The sequence below is a fragment of the Penicillium hispanicum genome, assembly GCF_028827665.1.
Source record: "Penicillium hispanicum strain IBT 35686 chromosome Unknown utg000005l_segment0_segment0, whole genome shotgun sequence".
NCBI lineage: Eukaryota > Fungi > Ascomycota > Eurotiomycetes > Eurotiales > Aspergillaceae > Penicillium > Penicillium hispanicum.
Genome location: NW_026623197.1, coordinates 1,665,429 through 1,686,615, shown reverse-complemented (window position 1 = coordinate 1,686,615; position 21,187 = coordinate 1,665,429). Strand labels below are relative to the sequence as shown.

Sequence of the window (21,187 nt, the reverse complement as noted above, 5' to 3'; positions counted from 1 at the left end):
AAGCAATCGGAGAAAGTGCCACTGACAATTACGTTACATGAAGCTAATCTAACTGCAGCAACCTCTAATACGCTCCAATATCTGCTCCGGCACGAGCTAGTGCTTCGTAGACTTTGGGAGGCAATTTGTATTTTACCATGCCGGAAAACACCATGAGATCTTTGGCCATGCCCAGTAACTGTTCCGCAAACCCTTGATGCATATCAGTCTCATAAGGGCCCGAAGTCTGTCGGCGACGTTCATGGCCAATACACGCGATACACCACATGATGACATGGCCGATGTTGCGAGAGATGATCTCTGGGAAAGACGAGAATGCTTGGGCTGCACTGCGGATATGTGGCATAGATCCCCTGGCTTGCAACGGGAGCACTCCCAGTTGATCAATTGCCTGAATAGAAATTAGCATCTGGAACATAAGGAACATAGAACTACAAACACATACATCAAGTGCCGGTGCCCACCTGCCAGCTTCCACCTCAATCTTTGCTTGCATCATGCGTAGTAGCAGACCACAAGCATCCCGGTGAAACTGGCGAATCTTTGCGTAATACATTGGGTTAGAATCATAGAGGACAATCATATTCTTGCCCAAGATGACGGGGTCATCCATGGCAGCCAGGCTCAGGCTGTTTCCGGGTTCCACAGTTCTCGATTGATCGTCCGCATGGCCATCTTGGCTCTGCTCAACCCTGGGACGAAGAGGTTGAAGTTTTGGCATGGTACCTCCAAGCTCGACTGCAATCGCGTCCGACAATGCTCGGTTGATGATATCAATCACACGGTCATAATTCTCAGCCAGGTGGAAAAGAAGGACGGCGTCGGTGATCAAGCCTTTATCGTCCGCCACGCCTGCAGCTTGCACAGTAATGTTCCTGAGGAAATCTTGTTGGTCGACCAACTTGATAAGATCAATACGCCGTTCGATGGCACCCTTGATTCGGGTACCATCTGAACGAATGTCACCCAATAATTTAGCGAAGTCCCGAGTCTCAAGGATGAATTCGCGCAAAGCTTCATGGCACACCGATGACTGAGACTTGCCCAAGGAACCAGGTAGATCCGCATTGAGACAAATCAGGGTGAAGTAATCAATGGCTGCTTCCACGTAGCCAGTACGGAATTCCCGTGTGTATTGCGTGATAACATATCCGAAATTGATCTGTGGGTTCTGTTTCACTGTGAAAGACACTACGCCCGACGATAAGTATTGAGGTTAGTTTTTAACAAAAAGAGCAAGCCAAGTAATCCGGGGCTTGACTTACGAATTTCTTCTCCAGAGGCGTAGAAGTCGGACACGCGCAAAAGACCATAGTATGCCAATGAAATGGCAAAATGAACGGCGGTGACGGGAGCATAAGTCCCCAGATAAGCAACCGCCTGCTCAAACATGCCTCCTAGAATCTGGAGAAGGAAAAATGTCCCATATCCCCCAGATTCTTGGCCTTTAGTAAAATGCTTTTGGCCGATCTCGGTTATGTCAGTCTGGATGTCTTCAAGTCCAAAAACATCACCGGCAGCTTCCTCGGCCCGATCATCCTCTCGAGCGAGGGTAAACTGTAGCCACATCCAATCCTCGACGCTCTGGTTCAGGCCTTCTAGGCGACGCCTGGAGAGATCACAGCGGCCAATAATCTTGTAGCATGCCATCCGGTAAGGGTCAACAGTATTGTCAGGTGCATTTCGTGACCTTTGTTGATACTCCCCGTTAATTTTCTGCTGCAAATCCCGCGGTAGACGCCTATTCTGGGCGTAGGTTGTCATATATGTCACGAATTTGTGGTCCAGCGACCTAAATCCGGGATCCTGACTGACATATTCGGCAGCTTCTGTCACAAATCCGCATCGAAGAAGATAAAAAATCAGGATCCAGCAAAAGTCCTGGCCAACCATCTGCAGTTCTTCGCCATCTGGCGCTAGATCCTTTCTCGAAGCACGAATGCGAATGTAAGCACGGATTTTGTTGATCACAGTGGGAATGCCACCCAGCTGTGCCTCGCGCGGGTTTCTGGAGATGATGTTTTCAATCTCACTGTAGAAGTTCCGTTCGAGGAAACTCCGTGATCCCTCAAGGATCTGTTTTTTGAGGTTGATTGACCGGCGGGAATTGGTTGAATCATCCAAGTAGTCATCGGAATACTGTCGCTCTTTCACTGCGCCAGGTTCTGCAGGACTGGTGATGTTTGGACTCTCGTGAGTGATTTGGGCCAAAGCCTGGTATGCGTCAAAAAGTTGCCGCGGAGCCTGTCATGTAATTAGTGATGAGGCAACAGTAGTCTCAAGTTCAGAATCGTAGAGTTTGCTTACATCGCCCCCAGTATGTATTTCGACTTCCGAGAACTCGTGGAGGATGGGGTACGTCTGTCCCCGAAGCCGAGCGACATTCAATTGCTGAACTTTTTCCGCGTAGTGACCCATTTTCTCTCGCAGAAAACGTAGATCGGGTGTGGATGTAGTAGGTCCTTCAGTTCGCTCTGTCGGATCCTCGAAGAGCTGACGGCTGGCGAGGCCAGTCCCGGGAATACCTATGACGGATTTATCGAGAGCTGTACGGCCAAACACACTTCTACGGGATGCAGCAGGGCCGTGGATTGTCGCAGTTCCTCCTGGCTTGAACTGTCTCCCGGATCGACCGAAGGCACCACGTGTCGTTGATGTGATCCCAGCGCTGGCACCCTCCTTTTGAGAGAGCCCAAAATGTTCGAAGATTTTCTGGCGTTGCTCTTCCCAGTCCATATCCACTTTCTCCTCCAAGAATGTGTCGAAGTCCCTCTGGGCTCGTGAGAGACTTTCTGCGATTATCACCTGCCGGCCACGCTGCTGGATATTTCTTAGGAATCTTTGGTTGTCTGGGTCAAAGTTGTCGGGCTCCCTAGTCGTCACGACGGATGCCTGGGAATCCAGAGACCGAAGGTCCCGTAATGTCCGCCCTGGAGAGATGCCTGAGGATGCAAGAAGATAGTGGCTATTGGAGGACGGCCATAATATTAGCTACTGGCACTTACGAAGTCCTGATGTAAAAGAATTGGGGGAAATGCACTTACGCTTTTGTAGCTGTGGCATTCTGCTGAGGAACCTTGTTGCCCGATGTACCCAGTTCCCGGGCCTTTCTGCGGATATCATCTAGCCCTAATTGGAGTGTGGGAACGTCTTCGAAGTTCCCACTTTGCACAGCAGCAGACAAGGGTCGTTTTTTGCCACGTTCCAGCAGGCTGTTAAAGAATGCTGGCTGCGTTGCTTGGGTTGGAAGCCGTTCTTGGGATTGTCCGTTGCTGCCTAGAGGCTGAGGCCCCAGAATAGAAGACTGGGCAGGTGGTTGCTGAACCTGGGAGGAGCCAAAGGGCAAGGGTTGAGCGTTCTGTGTAGCAGAGGTACTTGCGGTCCCAGTAGCCGCATTGTTTGAGCCGAAAAGGTTGGATGTTTTGGGGGTTGTGGAGGCCCCAAGACTGCTTGCTCCAAAGATGGAACTCATAGTGGATTTCGTAGGCTGTTGCTGTGATCCTTGCCGGATGTTATGATTTTCAAAAAGGTTCTGTGCCAGGCCTGGGTAATGGTTGTAGTATTGCCGTTTTCGATGCGCTTTGCAGGGACCGCGGAAGGGAAAAACTGCGCTGGGCGCTGTCTTGGGAGGCTAAGTGAGAGACCAAAGAAATCCAGTCTGGACCTACACCCACACAATAGCCAATTGTTAGCAGAAGCAGCTTCCGTGATATTCTGCTTTGGCAGGAACCATATGCTGGCAGTTCTAATCCAGGAACGCCAAATTGGTGATGAAGAAAGCTCAAGCAACGCGACGCCCAAACAATTCCTTTCGGTAGCTCGGATAATCATTTCTCCGTGTGATTCGCCAGTCGCATTCACCGGCCTTCAAGTAAATCATCACAGCTCTCGGTCTGCGATTCGCCCCAGAATTTTGCAACAATGCCTACGTTCCAGTCCAAAACCTTCCGTCGAGCACCTACGGCGTCATCCTCACTAGGAGAACGCCTGGGTGCCGTTTACCGGGCACGTCTGCCTCGTCACCCTTTTCTTCTTTTCGGTCTTCCCTTCATTGCAGTCATTGTAGCAGGATCTTTTGCTCTAACTCCTGCCGCGGCCCTCCGTTATGAAAGATATGATCGCAAGGTTCAGCAACTAAGCCAGGATGAAGCATTTGAACTCGGGCTTAAGGGACCAGATGGAGAAGAGGGAATCAAGCGAAACCCACGACGGAGAGTGATTGGTGACGAACGAGAGGAATATTATGTATGAGTTTTCTACCCACGTTGTTTTCAATTACGTCTTTTTAAGATGATGATACTGACTTGTGCCTTCTCAGAGACTCATGGCAAAAGATTTGGACGATTGGGACCAGAAACGAGTAGAAAGATTCAAGGGCGAACCGGATGGGAGACTATGAATGGTTTCAATGATGGCAAATGATAGGCCTTGTGCTAAGACATGAGTCCCGTCCACCATTTGTCTTTGAATTGAACGCCGAGATCAGAACACACCTGTACCCAGAGGCTTCTTCTTTCATATAATATCTGGGATGAGATGTGTTTCTGCGGTCTGTCACATCATCATCATCATCCTTGACTCGACCTTTTCTCAGTCCTCAATTCTTGTACTGTGCCCGCCAACAGGCTTCAGGCCCGAATTCCCGGTGCATTACTCAGGTTCAAAACAGTCTCCTTCGATCAGTCCATCCTATTTGATGCGCACCACTGAAGTGGCTCCCATCGACCTGGATCCTTCTTTCCATGCATATCACACTGACGTGCGACCGGAGTGGATACACCAGCTTTCCTCCATCATACCGGCTTAGAGCACATCCAGGTTCCGACACTGAAGTAAATGGTCTTTGGAGAATCTGCGCTTTTATCGTTATTGATCCCGAAATGGTTGGATCTGGGCCCCTAGCCTCTTTCGAATGTTCTTAACCATGTATGTAGCTATTCGATCTAATGGAAGTTGAACCCACCTCGTTGACCGAGGAAACCGGTACGCATGGGGCTAGAGAGGTGTTGAGCGTATGTACATATATTGTTTGTACCCAGCAACGTGCAGTGCAATGATATATCAAGATACTACCTTTGTATAGTTTCAATAATTATTCAAAAAGGTCTATCTTTCAGCTCTAGTATCCAGATTAGCCGGGATTGTAGTATATCATCTTCCATTTGATGTGGCCAAAATCCAATGTTACCGAACCGAGGGTTGCCCGGACCCGTGGTCCCCACACAATAACGTCATATCCTTTTTTCTGGAAGCCACCCCCCGGTCGTCTTAATAATCATGGAATGACACCGATGCCTCTGATATCAGGTTCTTCCCCTCGCTTCCATTGGTGTATTCAGTTTCGGCCGTACTGGCCAGACCCTTCTCGCCTCTACCCCTCGATGTCATCCACCCCATCTTACGTCAAACAATATTGTCTACAACACACTGCTGCGGATGCGACTGAGTCGTAAGGCTTCGAGGATCCCTAGATCCTAATTTGAGTCCTTACTTGGAGCTTGCAGAGGATCACGACTCCTCGCTGGACTACAATCCCGAGGAAACCAATCAGATGGTGTAACTGATATCGTTTGCCTCGTTCCGATAAGCCACCTACATCTTCGACTCCAAGCGGTTGGACCACGATCAACTGCCATGACAGGCCCAGGGCAATCGCCCTCCTCGCCATGGATACAGGCCACACAGGGCTATCCTCACGATGGCCGGCCAGCACAAGCATTCCAACCCGCCCTGTCTCTATCAACTTCCGGCCTTCAGTCCAGCAGTTCTTTTTCCGAACGACCCAGCCCCAACTACTTCGGCATCGCAGTTGAAAACTCTAGCAATCCACCAACATCAAACCCAGGCCCACATACCCAAAGGAACTGGGGCTCCCAACCGCGCGCCCAGTCCTCTCTGCCTAGCCCCAAATTACAACTCTATTCACAAGAGTCGGTATCGGAGGGGTTGGTTAATCTTTTAAGGTCCGAGTCGGAAACCGACAAAGGACGGCGTGAATCGGCTCTTCAAGGTCACGCTCCCGGTGGTGAGACTCATTCAAAAAATTCATGGCCAAAGACATCTCATTCCTCCAATTTGAAAGACCGTGGGATGAACAGCTGGCCACAAGGGCACGTCAGTGGACCTGGGTTCTCGACTAGAAAAAGCGCGGTATCGTCCACTCAAGGTATGACAGGGAGATTGACAAGTGTCTTTTCATACACCAGATGCTTACTCGTCATTCCAACAGGCTTATCATCGGAGCCATCCCTGTGGATATCAGCTGAGCGCTGCGCTGACTTACTTCGATCCTCGCCACAGAAGGTCTTACTACTGGATGTCCGACCGTACGCTCATTTCTCTCAGGCCAACATCAAAGGCTCGTTGAATCTATGTATTCCTACCACTCTGCTCAAACGCCGCTCTTTTGACACGCAGAAGCTTGAGGGCACATTTACAAATGATCTGGAAAAGAGGAATTTTGCCCGATGGAGAGAGTGCAGCATTATTATTGTTTATGACTCTGCCACTGCCGATGTAAAAGATGCGGCTCCCTTGTTGAACGTCATATCTAAGTTTCAGATGGAAGGCTGGAAGGGTGAAGGATCAATTTTGCATTACGGCTTCAGGGGATTCTCGGCCAGTTTCCCGCTCTTGATACGCCGGCCCCAGTCACAGATGGCCGGATCATCTCCCAAGAAACGCTCTCCCATGAGTATCAACTTGCAATCTGTGGCTCCTGTTGTTGGAGGATGTGCTCTTCCTGAGTCAGCCTCAGCTGTGAATCCCTTTTTTGGAAACATTCGCCAGAACATGGATCTTATGGGAGGAGTTGGGCAGATACCTTTGAAATTACCGGATGGTTTGACAGAGGCAAAACGGCAACACCTTCCTACCTGGCTCCGAGAGGCCTCCGAAGCCAGAGATCAAGGACACGCTGTTTCAGAGAAGTTTTTGGACCTTGAAAAGAAGGAATTGGAACGTATGAAGCAAGCACTGTCATACGAAGGGCCCTCCACATCAGCTGGCGGGGTTTCGAAAACATACAGAGTGGCAGGAATCGAAAAGGGCACGAAGAACCGCTATAATGACATCTACCCCTTTGATCATTCTCGGGTACGGCTGGAGGGTATTCCGTTGGGGGGTTGCGACTACGTCAACGCAAATCACATCCAGGCTGAGTTCAGTAACCGACGATACATTGCAACCCAGGCCCCAGTCCCGGATACGTTCAATGTATGTGGTCCTGTCACTCCATCTTGACTATTGAATCTCTGACGTTCTCGTATAGGACTTTTGGCGTGTGGTTTGGGAGCAAGATGTCCGACTCCTTGTGTCATTGACTGCCGAAGTCGAACGCGGACAAGTGAAGTGTCACCCATTCTGGCGGTCTGGAAATTATGGGCCCTTCAAGGTCAAAGCCTATTCGGAACGATTCATCCATATCGAAACCCAAGGCCGGTCAATTGATCACACTTTCCAGAACCCTTCCGTTTCAGACGGGCAGACACAATGCCCCGACGAGACCAATGAAAACCCGTTCATCATTGTACGGCACTTTAGCCTCTACCACACGGCTTTCCCCTTCCAACCACTCCGAGACATCACACAGCTTCAGTATCCCTATTGGCCTGACTTTGGGACGACATCGCAGCCGACTCATTTACTCAACCTAATTGAACAGTGTAACAAGGTTATCCGTGCCACCAGCAACCCTGGCTTCGGGAGCCTTGATCCTGAGCCGACCGGCCAACGGCCAATATTAGTCCACTGCAGCGCAGGTTGTGGTCGCACCGGGACATTTTGTACGGTTGACAGTGTGCTGGACATACTGAAACGACAACGTGCACAGCGCGCTACATCAGAGGGACGCTCAGAGTGGACTCGGGACCTCCATTTAGATCTGATCACAAAGACGGTGGAGGATTTTCGCACTCAGCGGCCTAGCATGGTGCAAAACCTCAGTCAATTTGTGCTCTGTTATGAAAGTATACTTGAATGGCTTGTCTCTCAGATGGATGAGGGACAATTTTGACGCGGTAACCTTGACGACAGCAGATACCCATTGCTCTTCATTATGGATGCTCTGTATTTTCTTGATTTGCATTTTTGGGGTGTTCAGGCCCAAGAAAGGCTTTTGGTTATATAAATGGAAGTCAGAGAAATCGAGAATCTCGCTTCTCACTTTTCGCTTCTCTCTCTCTCTCTCTCTGTGTGTGTTGATTATACTCTGTGCACAGTGTAAGCAGTCTCACACGATTCCACGACTGGTACGAGGACACTGGCCGCCAACTTGGTACATACCTGCGAGTTTCCTAGCTAGGTAGCGTCATGAATGTGTACGTAGATACAGGCAAAACCCCACATTGGAGCCTATGTATGGATGCTAGTTAACAGAGGCGGCTCTGCCTGATCGCACGGACACCGAGCAGTGAGAGCGTGTGGATCCCCAGGCAACCGTGCGCCACTCCATCTTCCCACTCTATAAATATCAAGGCTCTATGAGCCCTGCCCGCCCTGTCCTCATTGTGTCTTTTCTTTCTCGTCTACAAAATGCTGCTCACCTTGCCCATTGAGCTGGTCCAGCTCGTGCTCCGAAGTTGTGAGCCATCAGCCTATTTGCAACTGGCTTTCTGCTGTCGCGCTCTGTTCGAGATCGCTTCCAACAGTCGTGATCTGCTCGTCACTCAAATATCTCAAACACCGAGCCGAATCGATGATACTGAATCTTTATCAACCAAGCAGCTGCTTCACTTACTCCTGAGATACTCTCATCGTCAATTGTTCGGCGCCGAGTTCCATTCCAAGTTTCAAGTGTTCGATTTTGGGGACAAGGTGATTGACTGCCGCGCATCTACTCTCGAGGTTGCAGATTCCGACAACCAGGCCCTCTTGGTGTTCAAGGACCACCCGGCTGTCTATGTGGGCCGTCTTGATGATGGAGTCTTCAACCTTCAGCGACGGCTAGAATCGCCCGCACGACATCTGGGGGAGATCAAAGTACTTCAAGCGGCCTATGATTCTCACGGAGTCTACGTGCTGCATCGTCTCCAACCCCGTATTGAACATTGTCTCGACACAAACCATCCTTTTGTTAAACAGGCGGTGCAGTCAAATTCAAACGGCAATGTATTCTTGGCCCACCATGAGCTAGGCTCCGTGACAAATACTATCATCCGCCTTTATGGATTCCAAGAAATGAACGGATACGAGCCCTTGGCTTTTGCGGCCCACCGCGAGAGATTTGTGATATCATGGCAACATTTACAGCACTCCCATGACCATCAAGTTGTGCTATACAAGACCCAAGATCAGGACGATGCCGATGGAGAAGATGAAGAGGACCGGATTTGTGATAAGATGGATTCCCCTCAAATCATCAGTACGCTCTAACCTACACTACTAGATATGCGTTCATGCGGTGTACTGATGCTTTCTAGACTCTCGGTATGACTCTTACGTCCTTGCAGAAATGAACGGAGCAGAGACTGAAAATGAGTCACCTGGACAAGGACCCTCCGTGAAGTTATCATTCAACGACAGAGGGTATCAACTACTCCACTACTACAGAGCGCATAGTCTCTATGGCTCCTTTCAGAGACTCCATGGGGTGCCTTCCATTGGCCGGCCGCAGCCAAGTATCAATGAGAATGCATGTAATGTGGTGTTCTCTGATTCGCTCTCACTTCGTTTCTCGATAGGGATTCCATTCTTCTATACTCATGAGGCAGAAAATGGATCTCTAGGGGCTCGTTGTCATTGGCAATATCTTGCAGTTGGGATTGCCACCCACCGAGTGCAACATTGGACTGTTGCATGTTTGCTCAAGTCAGAGGCCTTTACCCCGAGTCATCGTTGTGACCATGCCAGGAATCTTGAGCGAGGAAGGCGGTTTGATGACTGGGAAATCATGGCGCAATTAGGGGGATACCAGGAACCAAGTACTTCGCATGGACCGCCCATCGCTGCATCGCCCCTTGGAACCCGGATTGCCATTGCTAGCTGGAAGACTATCTCTGTCTGGGCTCTGGAGCCCCATGTTCTAATCACAGGGGACGATTCTTTTTACCCGGAGTCATGGCAACTGCCAGAGGGATTCCCGGAGCTGCGACCTACTGTGATCCAGCTAGACGCCGTGTGTTATCAGATGCGATTTATAGGCAAGGAGGATGAACTGCTTGCAATCACTGATCGTGGCCTCATGCTTTTGAGTTTGAAGTCCTACGGCACGGGCAGTCGGATGGTTGAAAGCCGCAGCAACTGGACTGCCGTGGAGGCAGCATCCTGACGGCCATAAGGGGGAAAGGCAATAGAGCAACATAGTGCCTTCGTCCGAGAGCAGGATTGTCCTCCAATGCCTTTGAATTCGACCATTGGGTAAATTTGATACCAACTGCATGGCAGCATTGACTTGGTGCATTTGGTTTTGATCTTCTAGATCTTCATCGAGAGACCTGCATATGTTCGCAGTAAACCCGCATAGTCGGAGGTAATACCGGCATTATCCCGGAGAAGAATTGACGTTTGCAAAAGTTGCCTCGATCTAATATGCGAACTATCATCCAACTCTATCCAATTCTATGACTGTCCCTCGCCGCCTCCAGACAAAGTCAGGAATGTGACAATCAACAGCACCCACCAATATCTGCAAGATAGAGAGCTTAGCTGAAGAAATGTGCCGTAATGCCGACTCTGTACTTACTTCTGCAATAGAGACTTCTCCCCTTCCTCTTCCGTGTCTTGTCCATCTGGTCCGATGATCACCGGTTTGTTTAACCGTGGCTGTGTTCCGGGAACATTCGGCACCAGCTCCACCTGGCGACTGGGAGTGGTTGAGGAAGCGACTAGCGATACGTGGTAGATCTCGGTGGCAGGGCCGAGATGGAGGCGAAAGCTGGGTCCGTGGTCATCATCTGTCAAGGATGACACTGACACGAGACTTCCGCTCCATTGCTTGGGAATTGTGAGGGGCATAGTATACAGGCCAACACGAACGAGGCCATCTTTGCTGGTATCGGTGGGAGGATGGTACGACACCAGGTTGGACTTCAACGAAACCGGATCGTAAGCGACGCGCGCGAGAAGAGAAGGTTGTGAAGCTCCGATGGGCCAGTAGAAGATTTCAGTTGAAGCGGGAAGGTCAGCGAGAGCAGATGCAATCAAGAGTAAGACCACCCCCAGCAGGGACAGAAGGTACATGTTGCGATATTGCAGTGGTGGTAGTGGCAGAGGAACTCCGAGGAAGTTCTGCCTATTCGCTGTTTTGCCGCCGAGCGGTCGGGGCCGTGCTTTGTCCCGCTATATTACTTGCTATACGCTATCAACTATGCGCTATGTACATATACACGACAGCTGCACCGTGGAAATCGGCAGTGTAAGTATGGACTGGTTCTGTCAAGGAGTAGTGTACGCGAGTCGGAGGATTTCATTGTGTAGGATGATAGATTCGGTGACTGGGCACTATCATGCAGTGTAATAATAAATATATACATCATTATTCGTACCGTAGTCTCTGATACGATCTCTTCCCAGGCATCTCGCTGTCTTTACTTTACTCCCAAGCCTCAACAAGGGCAAGGTAGCTCCATCACACAAGACCGTGAAACCGCAAGCCGGTCGGCTCTGTGTGGTCCGTCTTTCTACCCCACAGGCGCCCACTCCAGCGGACCGATGCTATCACATCCTCTCCTCCAACAAACTCAATTGACAGGGCGAAATTTTTCTCTCCAGGTCGATAGATTTTACTGCGCCCTTTATCATTGACAAGTGGTCGTGTATGTTCGCATCCCTACGTCTTTTTTTGGCCCGTGTTGTCAGCTAACCTTGCTTAGGAGCTCCCCCCCCCCCCCAATATTTCCTACGTTCCCCCCTCCGCCAGTTCTGAGCGAGATTGCAGTGACAATATCATGACCTCGCTGCCCTACCGTCGTCCCTCTCGCCAGGGCTCCCGGCAGGCCTCTACTGACCCCCGGGAAGACCTCACAGTGCACCTGGATCATTACATCGGCATCGACGTGGGGACTGGTAGTGCACGGGCATGTATTATTGACGCCAAGGGTGACATTGTGGGTTTGGCTTCTGAAAACATTGGACTCTGGCAACCAGAGCATGGCTATTATGTAGGTCATGATCCCAACTTTCATTCGGGCGACTAATTGACTCGCACGATTAGGAACAATCCACTTCCGATATCTGGCGCTGCATCTGTGTTGCTGTTCAGCGTGCTATCAGTCAGCACAACATTAGCCCTGAGACAGTCCGGGGCATTGGATTTGACGCCACTTGTTCCCTGTCCGTATTCAATCATGAAACCGATGAGCCGGTCTCAGTGACCGGCCCTAACTTCGACTCGGATCGCAACGTGATCCTGTGGCTGGATCATCGTCCGGTCCACGAAGCCGCAAAGATCAACGCCACCAACCACAATTTGCTTCGCTATGTCGGCGGAAAGATGTCTATTGAGATGGAGATCCCCAAAGTTCTGTGGTTGAAGAACCATATGCCCAAGGAGCTGTTTGACAAGTGTAGATTCTACGACTTGAGTGATGCCCTCACTCACATTGCGACCGGAAACGAGAAACGAAGCTTCTGCAGCGTTGTCTGCAAACAAGGTTATGTACCAGTCGGTGTCGACGGTAGTGTCAAAGGATGGCAGGAAGACTTCCTGAATCAAATCGGGTTGGGTGATTTGATCGAGGATAACTTTAAGCGCATGGGCGGAGTCGACGGGGTGGTGAGCCTTAAATATTATGAAGATTGGACGCATAGCTAACCAATGCGCTTTCATAAGATAGAACGGCGACTACCTGAGCGCTGGTGAACTTGTGGGTTACCTGTGTGAGAAGGCTGCAGCAGAGCTGGGCTTGCCAGCGGGCATTGCCATTGGCAGCGGCGTGATCGATGCATATGCTGGCTGGATTGGCACTGTCGGTGCCAAAGTCAACTTGGGAATAGGGCAGCTGAGTGCCGAGGTAGCCAAAAATGATAAGACGCAGGCATTCTCTCGCCTTGCCGCTGTTGCAGGAACCTCAACCTGTCATCTGGCGATGTCTCCCGACCCTGTCTTTGTGTCTGGTGTCTGGGGTCCATACCGGGACACTATTCTGCCCGGATATTGGATGGCCGAGGGTGGCCAGTCTGCAACGGGAGAGCTGCTCAAGCACGTCATCGAGACTCATCCAGCATTCAACCAAGCCACTTCGATCGCTGAGTCGTACCACGCCAATATATACGAATATCTGAACGAGCATCTCAAAGAGATGGTGCAAGATCAACAAGCTCCATGTGTGCCCTACCTCGGGCGTCACTTCTTTTTCTACGGTGATCTCTGGGGTAATCGGTCTCCCATTGCTGACCCCAATATGACTGGATCTATCTTCGGCCTAACGAGCGACAAGACTGTGGATGGTCTGGCCGTCTATTACTATGCCACTTTGGAATTCATTGCATTACAAACAAAACAAATTGTTGAGACAATGAACCAGGCTGGCCATAACATCACCTCAATCTTCATGTCTGGCTCACAATGTCAGAATGACATCCTCGTCAATCTTATTTCTTCGGCCTGCGACATGCCAGTCGTTATCCCACGGTACATCCATGCTGCCGTGTGCCATGGGGCAGCTATGCTAGGTGCTAAGGCTGCTAGCGCCGATTCTCAAGGCAGAACCGACAATTTATGGGACATCATGGATCGCATGAGTAAGCCCGGCAAGAAGGTGATGCCAACGGTAGATGCAAAGGAGAAATCTTTGCTCCAGGCTAAATACCAGGTTTTCCTGGAACAATGCTTCAAACAACAGAAGTATCGTCAGATGGTTGACGAGGCCGTTGGCGAGTGGAGCTCGATCTAGCTCTGTTTGTTACTTTTCTCTCTTATATGTCTCTCGCTGTTGTTTCAAACTTTTCATAAGGAGTGGATGGATGGATTCTACAGGCCTCAAGAATGGACTCAATGAAGTAGCTGGAAGATACTCGGGGCCGATCGGTCTTCATCATGCTTAATAGCCAAACAAGTACTAGGCAATTACGATTCAAGAATGTCTCTCGAATGCCCATCTTTGCATTGTACCGGATATAAAATTTTGCGGTCAAAGAGCCAGATGTCAAATCAATGCCCAACAGAGCAATACAAGGCAGATAGCCATTTGACAGTTCATTAATGTAAGCTATTGAAACTGCTATGCAAGTATTTGTATGCTATGCATCATCTGTGGGAATCAAAAAGACTTCTTGAAGAGAGCAATGATTACTGAAAAGTCACGCCTCAGTACGCCACGCCGGCGCGAGTTCGACCGATAGTATAGAAACTTTCAGACCGACTGGTACCCAGCGCGAGTGTATCGAATCGATCCACGCCCATGCTGTCCATGTTGCTGTAGCCTGATAGGTAGAATCCAATCACGACGACAAGATATGTCAAGACGAGGACAGATCCTTTGAAGTAGTTGCTTTTTCCTTCGCCGTAGACATACGACAATAGGAAAACACACAGGATCACGGTGATCATATCCCACTGAGGAAAGATCAGGCTGTGTTGCAAATTGTGAGAAATTGATGCTTTGTCTGTAGGTAGGACAGCAGGGGAAAAACACTTACTTGAAGGAGTGACTCGCGAGCTCAACTGGATCGAAAGAGCGAGTATATAGGGCACTGAAAAAAACCAAAGCGGGTACTTGTAATAGACAAACTTGCAATGCATAGGCTGAACCAATCTCCATAGACAAGGCAATATTTCCATTCATCGCGAACGAGATCGCATTCTGTTAGTTGTCAGTAAGATGCAGAAGCCCTTAGGGTAGTTCACCTTCGGTTTAACATACTAGGAACTCGGTCGTGTTGGGTACTAGAGCGAAAAGTGTGATGCCGAGGAATTTCTCATCGATATCCACGCTCTCGAGCACCACATCAACTGTGTTGACGAGAATTTCAGCAATTACTGCATAGAGGATTGTGGCTCCCAGTAAAATGATGGAGCTCTTAGCTTTGCTCCAGTTTGGAGCATCATGCCCTCCGCCAGCATGTGAGGGTTCCATGACGAGACCGATATCTTCGGGCTCTTCACCGGAAAGTTTGGCGTGTTCTGTGAGGGTGCGACCAGCCTGACGTCCAGCAAGCGGCTGTGTCGCGATCTTCCGATTCCGAGCAGCATCCCGAGCAGCCACTGCAGCAGCTGTGGCCGCAACTTCGGTGACCTGCCGCACAAGACGTTCGTTGTCCTCCCCAGTCAGACCATGAATTGTTTTCGGTACAAGATGGCGTTCATCTCCGTCTGTTCGTGGAGGAACTAGGTGAGGAATATTTCCTCTGTTTCCTGCCATAGAGCTGGTCTCCATCTGCTCCCAATTGGCCGCATTGGCATCCTCCAAGCCAACATGCCTGAGCGATTGGCCTAGAATCCGCTTGTACAGTTGTGATTCTCGAATTGAGTCTTTGTGACTTGAAGCAGCACCTGATGCTTCAGGGACTCCCGTTGGGAAAAGCAAGTGTCTGGGTTCGTAAGAGAATGATTCCGGGACAGTATGAGAAGCCTTCTTCTCTTCATTTTCAGTAGCCCATATCAGAGCAGCGTGAGTTCGAAGGGTGAACCAGAGGCCGATTATGTACGACAGGAAGAGAAACACGGCAGCAAACCATGCGTATGGTTGAACTGCTTTCTCAAAGAAGGTATCTTGAACCGCGGCGGTCTGGGTGAAATAGCACTGTCGACAGTCTCGGCTGTCCGCTCCAATGGAGCCAGCGCAAGCATGACAGTTCAGCTCATGCTATGACGACGGTCAGTATATGGTCGAATGAAACGGAGACATGACACCTACACTGCCATAGACCTGGTAGAAAAGCGTGGGACCAAAGGCCGCGATCACGGCAAAGAGCAGCATGGTCGAGGTCACTCCGGCGGATTTCACATTGAATCGCTGCGTCTTGCGCTTGATAGCACCGAAGCACATAGACAATCCGGGCAGAAACAGAATACCCGCAAAAATGCTGCCGATGATACTTCCCTCGACAAGTTGAGCCTTGCCCTCGGTCAAAGCCACGCAGTAAAGATAAACTTCTACGACAGTCGAGAAGAACGCGTTTATCGCGGCACCCAAGCCCATTGAAGATTGTGCTGAGATTGAGGCCACAGCTTGACCAATGAAATAGGCCAGAGGAATGATGGAGAAAAGGGCGAGGGTGAAGATGAGTCCAGGGTGCGTCAGCCAGCTCTGCACGCCTAAGAACTTCCTAAGAAGGAAGTAATCCACAACCACGAAGACGACAACGCCGAGCAGATTGATGAAGAAGATGTTTGTGCCGTCAATGGTGTATTTCCAATACCTTGTCCCCGCAGCTCGGTAGGTGCACAGGAGAATGGATGATGAAGAAGATCCACTACTGCTAAGTCTTGCATATGAGGTGTCGGAATGGAACGACAATGCAAGAGGATGACGTCGAAGATGGCTGACCAGGATGAGGGTCACACGACCCATCGGAATCCAGAAGACCAACAGCCAGCAGATGAGTGACACCGCGAGAATCAGGGGCCCCACCAGAAAATAGAAGAACACGAAGAACACGACACGGCCAAGGGTCCACTCGCCGCGGCCAAATAGACGGCGCTTTGAGTGAGGGAGCTGCGATTCTTCATATTGGCCCCGTTGAGGCCGGCCCAGCAGGCTGTCTTGTTCCCCAGCTGAGTCAACGCTGTTTCGCCGACGCCCAACAAGTGACCTGTCTCTGCGTGGACCGAAGAAAAGACGGCCATGTTCCAAGTCGCCATTTTGCCATTGTTCATATTCGCTGATGCTGCGCCCTTCGCCTTCATCTTCTTCCGCGTAATGCTCGTCGGTCTCCAGAAGAACGAAGCATCCAAAAGGGTAGAGAAGGTAACGTGAAAGCCCCGAGAAGACTCTTCCGTAGGCCACCGCGCTGGAGGAATAGGCGAAGAAAAAGCATGCAATCGCGGCGAACAGAGCAGCAAGAGCAAGCCACCATCCGAAGAACAATGACCACAAAAGATTTGTCAAGAAAAGCATGGGACTGACTCGGCCACCCGGGGATGAGTGAATATCACCCTCAGCGGTCTTTTCCACCGAGCGACTCTTCTTGTAAATGGCTGGCTTCCAAATTCTGATACCAAATGGATGAGTTTCGTTGATGGCCTGCTGCCGATCCTTAAGCGTGAAGCTCTCCGCATCACTGGTTGCACCTTCATCCTCCGAGTGGTGAGCTTCGTCAACACTGTCGATATCACTGCCTTCGTCGGACTGTCTCAGAGATGGAAGCTCCCCAGACGCGTCTAACCCAGGATCTGGCAATCCGGTATCATCTTCGCTAAAGTTGTCCGAGTCAGCTCTCGTCAGCGGGCTGGGCCGTACGCTGGGCCGTCGTCTCAGGGTGGAGCTTGGTGCACGTAAGGGACGGATTCTCGGAGAGGGTTGGGTAGTGGAGGCTTGCTTCAGAGCAAAGTCTTCCTCGACTTCTTTGAGATCGTCGTCGGTTGAGAACTCCTGTCCCTTATGGGGCACCTGTCGTTTGGACGACATGCGACGAGTCACTGAGGGTTTCCTCGGCCTTTCGGGACCCGCGGTGGCAGAGGTGAACGCTCGGCTCGAATGGTCCTCTTGGGTGTCGTCGAGGCGCACTTCTGAAGACGAATCGACGGCGGACAAATCCAGGGTCCCTGCTCTCAGTGTATTAGCCCAACTTTCACGTTACACGAAACCCCTCAAAACTCACCGTAGGTCCTTCGCACTGAGGCCGTGGATCTCCCAGGAGGTACTGACAGCCCCGAAGTATAGTCACTGCCCGGTGTCCCCAAGGGACGGGTTGGCTGGGGACTATCTGTGTCTCTCTTATCGCCTGCCATGTTGGCCGGTCCGTCTGAACAAATCGACAGGAGCAAAGAAAACAGAGAGAATCCTCAAAAAGCCAGTATCGTAATAGATATCGTGAGAAAGTCTGTTACATGACGGGAGCGCCTGAAACCAAAATAACTCAGATTTCGATCATCCACATCGCATCAGCTGAGATGCGTATCGAGGCTCGCCCAGGTTGCACACGGCCGCGTGGAGACTGGGAGCTTTCAGATGACCCGTGGTTGACTGCCGCCAATCAAAAGACACATGACTCATCCTGCGGGGAGCTGCCCACCTGGGCAGGCGGCTTCGGTCGCCTTTGTTTGGTTTGCTTTGTGGCTCTGCGGCCTGTGATTTTAGGCACCAATCATAGTCATGTGCTGGTTCCCGCAGCTTCGAGCTGGACCCAGCTCCAACGCCCTTTCAACATCGTCATCGCCTTTACGTCTCCTTTCATCCCCTGTCGGCGCCGTCCTGGACTGATTAGTGGGCAGTTTTATTCTCGATCTCATTCTATTCATTCTTTTTCTCTCCGTTCTAGCCTTGACTCTGCCGCCGATCGATCACGTTATCCCTCTGTCCACCATGGCGTTGGACAACTACTACCGCAATAAGATTGAGGGTATGAAGCTCGAAATCATTCAGGGCCAGGCAGTTCTCAGACGGTTAGAGGCACAGCGTAATGACTACAACTCGAGAGTACGTCTGTTGCGCGAGGAGCTGGGTCTGCTTCAGCAACCTGGCTCATACGTTGGCGAGGTGGTGAAGGTGATGAGTACCAAGAAGGTGTTGGTGAAAGTGCACCCGGAAGGAAAATATGGTACGTTGTTGGTGCACACAAGTTTTTCGCTCAGGTTAGGCTTCTAACAGGGGTATTCAATACAGTGGTGGATATTGCAGACGGCGTCGATATTGCCAAGCTCACAGTGGGCAAGCGAGTGGCCCTCCTTTCAGACTCTTACAAGTTGGAGAAGATGCTGCCATCCTCCGTCGACCCTCTGGTCTCGCTGATGATGGTGGAGAAGGTCCCCGACAGCACATATGATATGATTGGCGGTCTCGACCAGCAGATCAAGGAAATCAAGGAAGTGATCGAGCTCGGTCTCAAACACCCCGAACTGTTTGAGTCTCTAGGTATCGCACAGCCCAAGGGCGTTCTACTGTACGGGCCCCCGGGTACTGGCAAGACATTGCTGGCGCGAGCCGTGGCTCATCACACTGATTGTCGGTTCATCCGCGTGAGTGGTTCAGAGCTGGTGCAGAAGTACATTGGTGAAGGCAGTCGGATGGTCCGCGAGCTGTTCGTCATGGCCCGTGAGCACGCGCCGAGCATCATTTTCATGGATGAGATCGATAGTATTGGGTCTAGTCGGATAGACTCTGCGGGAGGTGGAGATTCAGAAGTGCAACGGACGATGCTTGAGTTGCTGAACCAACTGGACGGGTTTGAACCAACCAAGAACATCAAGATCATTATGGCGACCAACCGACTGGATATTCTCGACCCAGCCCTGCTCCGGCCAGGGCGAATCGACCGGAAGATTGAGTTCCCACCGCCATCGTAAGTCCTTTATTTCCCCGGAGTGGACGCTTGATTCTGGTTGGAATGATTATGTGATGATTTGGTTCTGACTTTTGATTCTTCCCACAGGGTCGAGGCTCGTGCCGACATCTTACGAATCCATTCTCGCTCTATGAATCTGACCCGCGGCATTAACTTGACCAAGATTGCCGAGAAGATGAATGGATGCTCCGGCGCCGAGCTCAAGGGTGTCTGTACCGAGGCCGGTATGTACGCGCTTCGTGAACGGCGAGTGCATGTTACACAGGAGGACTTTGACCTGGCTACCGCCAAGATCCTCAACAAGCATGACGATAAGGAGGTCGCAGTCTCAAAGTTGTGGAAGTAGAGGAATACCCACAATACGGAGAGTGCCCGGGGGCGGGGGGAGCATGGACGAGCCTGTACCACTAGTTTTCAATCCTACCCTAACCACTCGCCTCCCCAACTAGATTGACGTATGACAATCTTTTGCATTGATAGCCTCTTTGAGTGACCGTATCCAAAACCAATATCCGTACTCATGACTGGCTTACTCTTCTGAATCCTGGCGAGTGGCATGTGCATAATGCGCTGTCGCCTACCGGAAACCCGACCTGGCGCAGTAGACTCAGAGGTGGGTGAGAATGAGACAATCATCGGCTGCCAGCGGTTGACACATAAAGCAGGCCAACCTCGGTGCCCTCTGTGCGGACGCCTCGCGAGTAGGGGCTATGCAGGCCTGGGTCAATGGCTTGGCGGTCATCCCTATGCTCTTGGCCGAACTTGGATATGCTCTATATGGAATTGGAGTAAGTGCCGAAGGTCATACCCTAACGTTGGATTGATTGTAAGGTGAATAACATGCCCTGGGCGGAGTAGGGTGAACTCCTGGCGAATATCCACCAAGTCTGAAGTATACTACCGTGTACATAGTTCACCTCTTTCCCAAGAGACTTGGCATCATTATTGTGATTCGAACTATCGGGATCGACCGCTTGGCGCGGATCTCCCCAGTGTCCGGCCCATCCCAGCTGAATGTCTTGGCGGACGGCCATGAAATGACGAATGGGGTAAACTGGCAGCAAAAGCTACTGGAAAGGCATTTGAGATTCGTGGGGATCGTTTAGGTGGCATGCGAGCAAGGCAATGTGAGGACTTACAGCAGGTAGAGATCAATCTACCATATGAGTGTAGTGTACATACTGTGCACATCCTGTAAGCGTGTACTTCCAGACATGGTCCGCAACCATTGGACCACGATAGACTCGCCACCGATCGAATTCGAGAAGAGGAAGGGAAGCAAGTGGATCTCCGCACTGACGCGGCCCTAAAAGTGCCCGCGTGACCGGCGGATCGGTGGGGGCGCTTGGAATCATTTAGTCGTGGATTAAGCCCTGTCCGTAATATTCATGGTGTGGTCGATCGTACTCGGTAACATACAGAGTACCACCTCTATATACAGAGTATCTCGGGACGGATAGAGTGAAGACGGATGGAGAGTACTGGGGGAACGTACAATGGCAACTATATAACTAGGTATATACCGCCATCGTCAACCAGGGTCCACCCCCAACGCCCCTCCCCATATTTTGGCCCATACCGTGCCGATATCCCGCCCCAACGCCAAGTACATCCCGCGTACTCAATACTTCCAATCCTTTTCTCCCTTGCAAACTGTTTCAATTCGAGCATGCCATGATGCGCTATGGGCCCACTCTATCTCGGTGTCTTCTTCGGGGATCTTCATCCTCCCCCCTCCCTCCCCTCTGGTCGATTGCCTTGGTGTGCATGTTCTACATTTATGTATGTACATATATACGAGTCT

The 21,187-nt window shown here is 50.8% G+C and overlaps 9 protein-coding genes across 9 annotated transcripts; 5 read left to right on the top strand and 4 right to left on the bottom strand.

Moving 5' to 3' along the window:
• Positions 1–64: 64 nt before the first annotated feature.
• Positions 65–3,472, bottom strand: nic96 (linker nucleoporin NIC96; the record flags this gene model as incomplete). The annotated part of the gene is made up of 5 exons (XM_056945288.1): positions 65–391; positions 446–1,191; positions 1,266–2,244; positions 2,308–2,965; positions 3,045–3,472. 5 exons carry the CDS (start codon positions 3,470–3,472, stop codon positions 65–67), a joined length of 3,138 nt encoding a protein of 1,045 aa, XP_056799623.1.
• A 449-nt stretch (positions 3,473–3,921) lies between these two features.
• N7459_006103 (cytochrome c oxidase assembly protein COX16) lies at positions 3,922–4,399 on the top strand (the record flags this gene model as incomplete). Its single annotated transcript, XM_056945287.1, has 2 exons — positions 3,922–4,245; positions 4,319–4,399. 2 exons carry the CDS (start codon positions 3,922–3,924, stop codon positions 4,397–4,399), a joined length of 405 nt encoding a protein of 134 aa, XP_056799622.1.
• Positions 4,400–5,381: 982 nt separating this feature from the next.
• Positions 5,382–8,014, top strand: ptpA (uncharacterized protein; the record flags this gene model as incomplete). Its single annotated transcript, XM_056945286.1, has 3 exons — positions 5,382–5,449; positions 5,505–7,215; positions 7,271–8,014. 3 exons carry the CDS (start codon positions 5,382–5,384, stop codon positions 8,012–8,014), a joined length of 2,523 nt encoding a protein of 840 aa, XP_056799621.1.
• A 518-nt stretch (positions 8,015–8,532) lies between these two features.
• On the top strand, positions 8,533–10,267 carry N7459_006101 (F-box domain protein; the record flags this gene model as incomplete). The annotated part of the gene is made up of 2 exons (XM_056945285.1): positions 8,533–9,361; positions 9,420–10,267. The coding sequence occupies 2 exons, from the start codon at positions 8,533–8,535 to the stop codon at positions 10,265–10,267; spliced, it is 1,677 nt and encodes a 558-aa protein (XP_056799620.1).
• Positions 10,268–10,557: 290 nt separating this feature from the next.
• N7459_006100 (uncharacterized protein) lies at positions 10,558–11,178 on the bottom strand (the record flags this gene model as incomplete). Its single annotated transcript, XM_056945284.1, has 2 exons — positions 10,558–10,624; positions 10,682–11,178. 2 exons carry the CDS (start codon positions 11,176–11,178, stop codon positions 10,558–10,560), a joined length of 564 nt encoding a protein of 187 aa, XP_056799619.1.
• Positions 11,179–11,885: 707 nt separating this feature from the next.
• On the top strand, positions 11,886–13,832 carry N7459_006099 (FGGY-family carbohydrate kinase; the record flags this gene model as incomplete). Its single annotated transcript, XM_056945283.1, has 3 exons — positions 11,886–12,098; positions 12,152–12,712; positions 12,774–13,832. 3 exons carry the CDS (start codon positions 11,886–11,888, stop codon positions 13,830–13,832), a joined length of 1,833 nt encoding a protein of 610 aa, XP_056799618.1.
• A 413-nt stretch (positions 13,833–14,245) lies between these two features.
• On the bottom strand, positions 14,246–17,830 carry N7459_006098 (calcium/hydrogen antiporter; the record flags this gene model as incomplete). Its single annotated transcript, XM_056945282.1, has 5 exons — positions 14,246–14,510; positions 14,578–14,741; positions 14,802–15,743; positions 15,795–17,644; positions 17,701–17,830. 5 exons carry the CDS (start codon positions 17,828–17,830, stop codon positions 14,246–14,248), a joined length of 3,351 nt encoding a protein of 1,116 aa, XP_056799617.1.
• Positions 17,831–18,404: 574 nt separating this feature from the next.
• Positions 18,405–19,729, top strand: N7459_006097 (proteasome regulatory particle base subunit RPT6; the record flags this gene model as incomplete). Its single annotated transcript, XM_056945281.1, has 3 exons — positions 18,405–18,639; positions 18,705–19,380; positions 19,471–19,729. 3 exons carry the CDS (start codon positions 18,405–18,407, stop codon positions 19,727–19,729), a joined length of 1,170 nt encoding a protein of 389 aa, XP_056799616.1.
• Positions 19,730–20,015: 286 nt separating this feature from the next.
• N7459_006096 (uncharacterized protein) lies at positions 20,016–20,599 on the bottom strand (the record flags this gene model as incomplete). Its single annotated transcript, XM_056945280.1, has 3 exons — positions 20,016–20,156; positions 20,301–20,437; positions 20,566–20,599. 3 exons carry the CDS (start codon positions 20,597–20,599, stop codon positions 20,016–20,018), a joined length of 312 nt encoding a protein of 103 aa, XP_056799615.1.
• Positions 20,600–21,187: the final 588 nt, after the last annotated feature.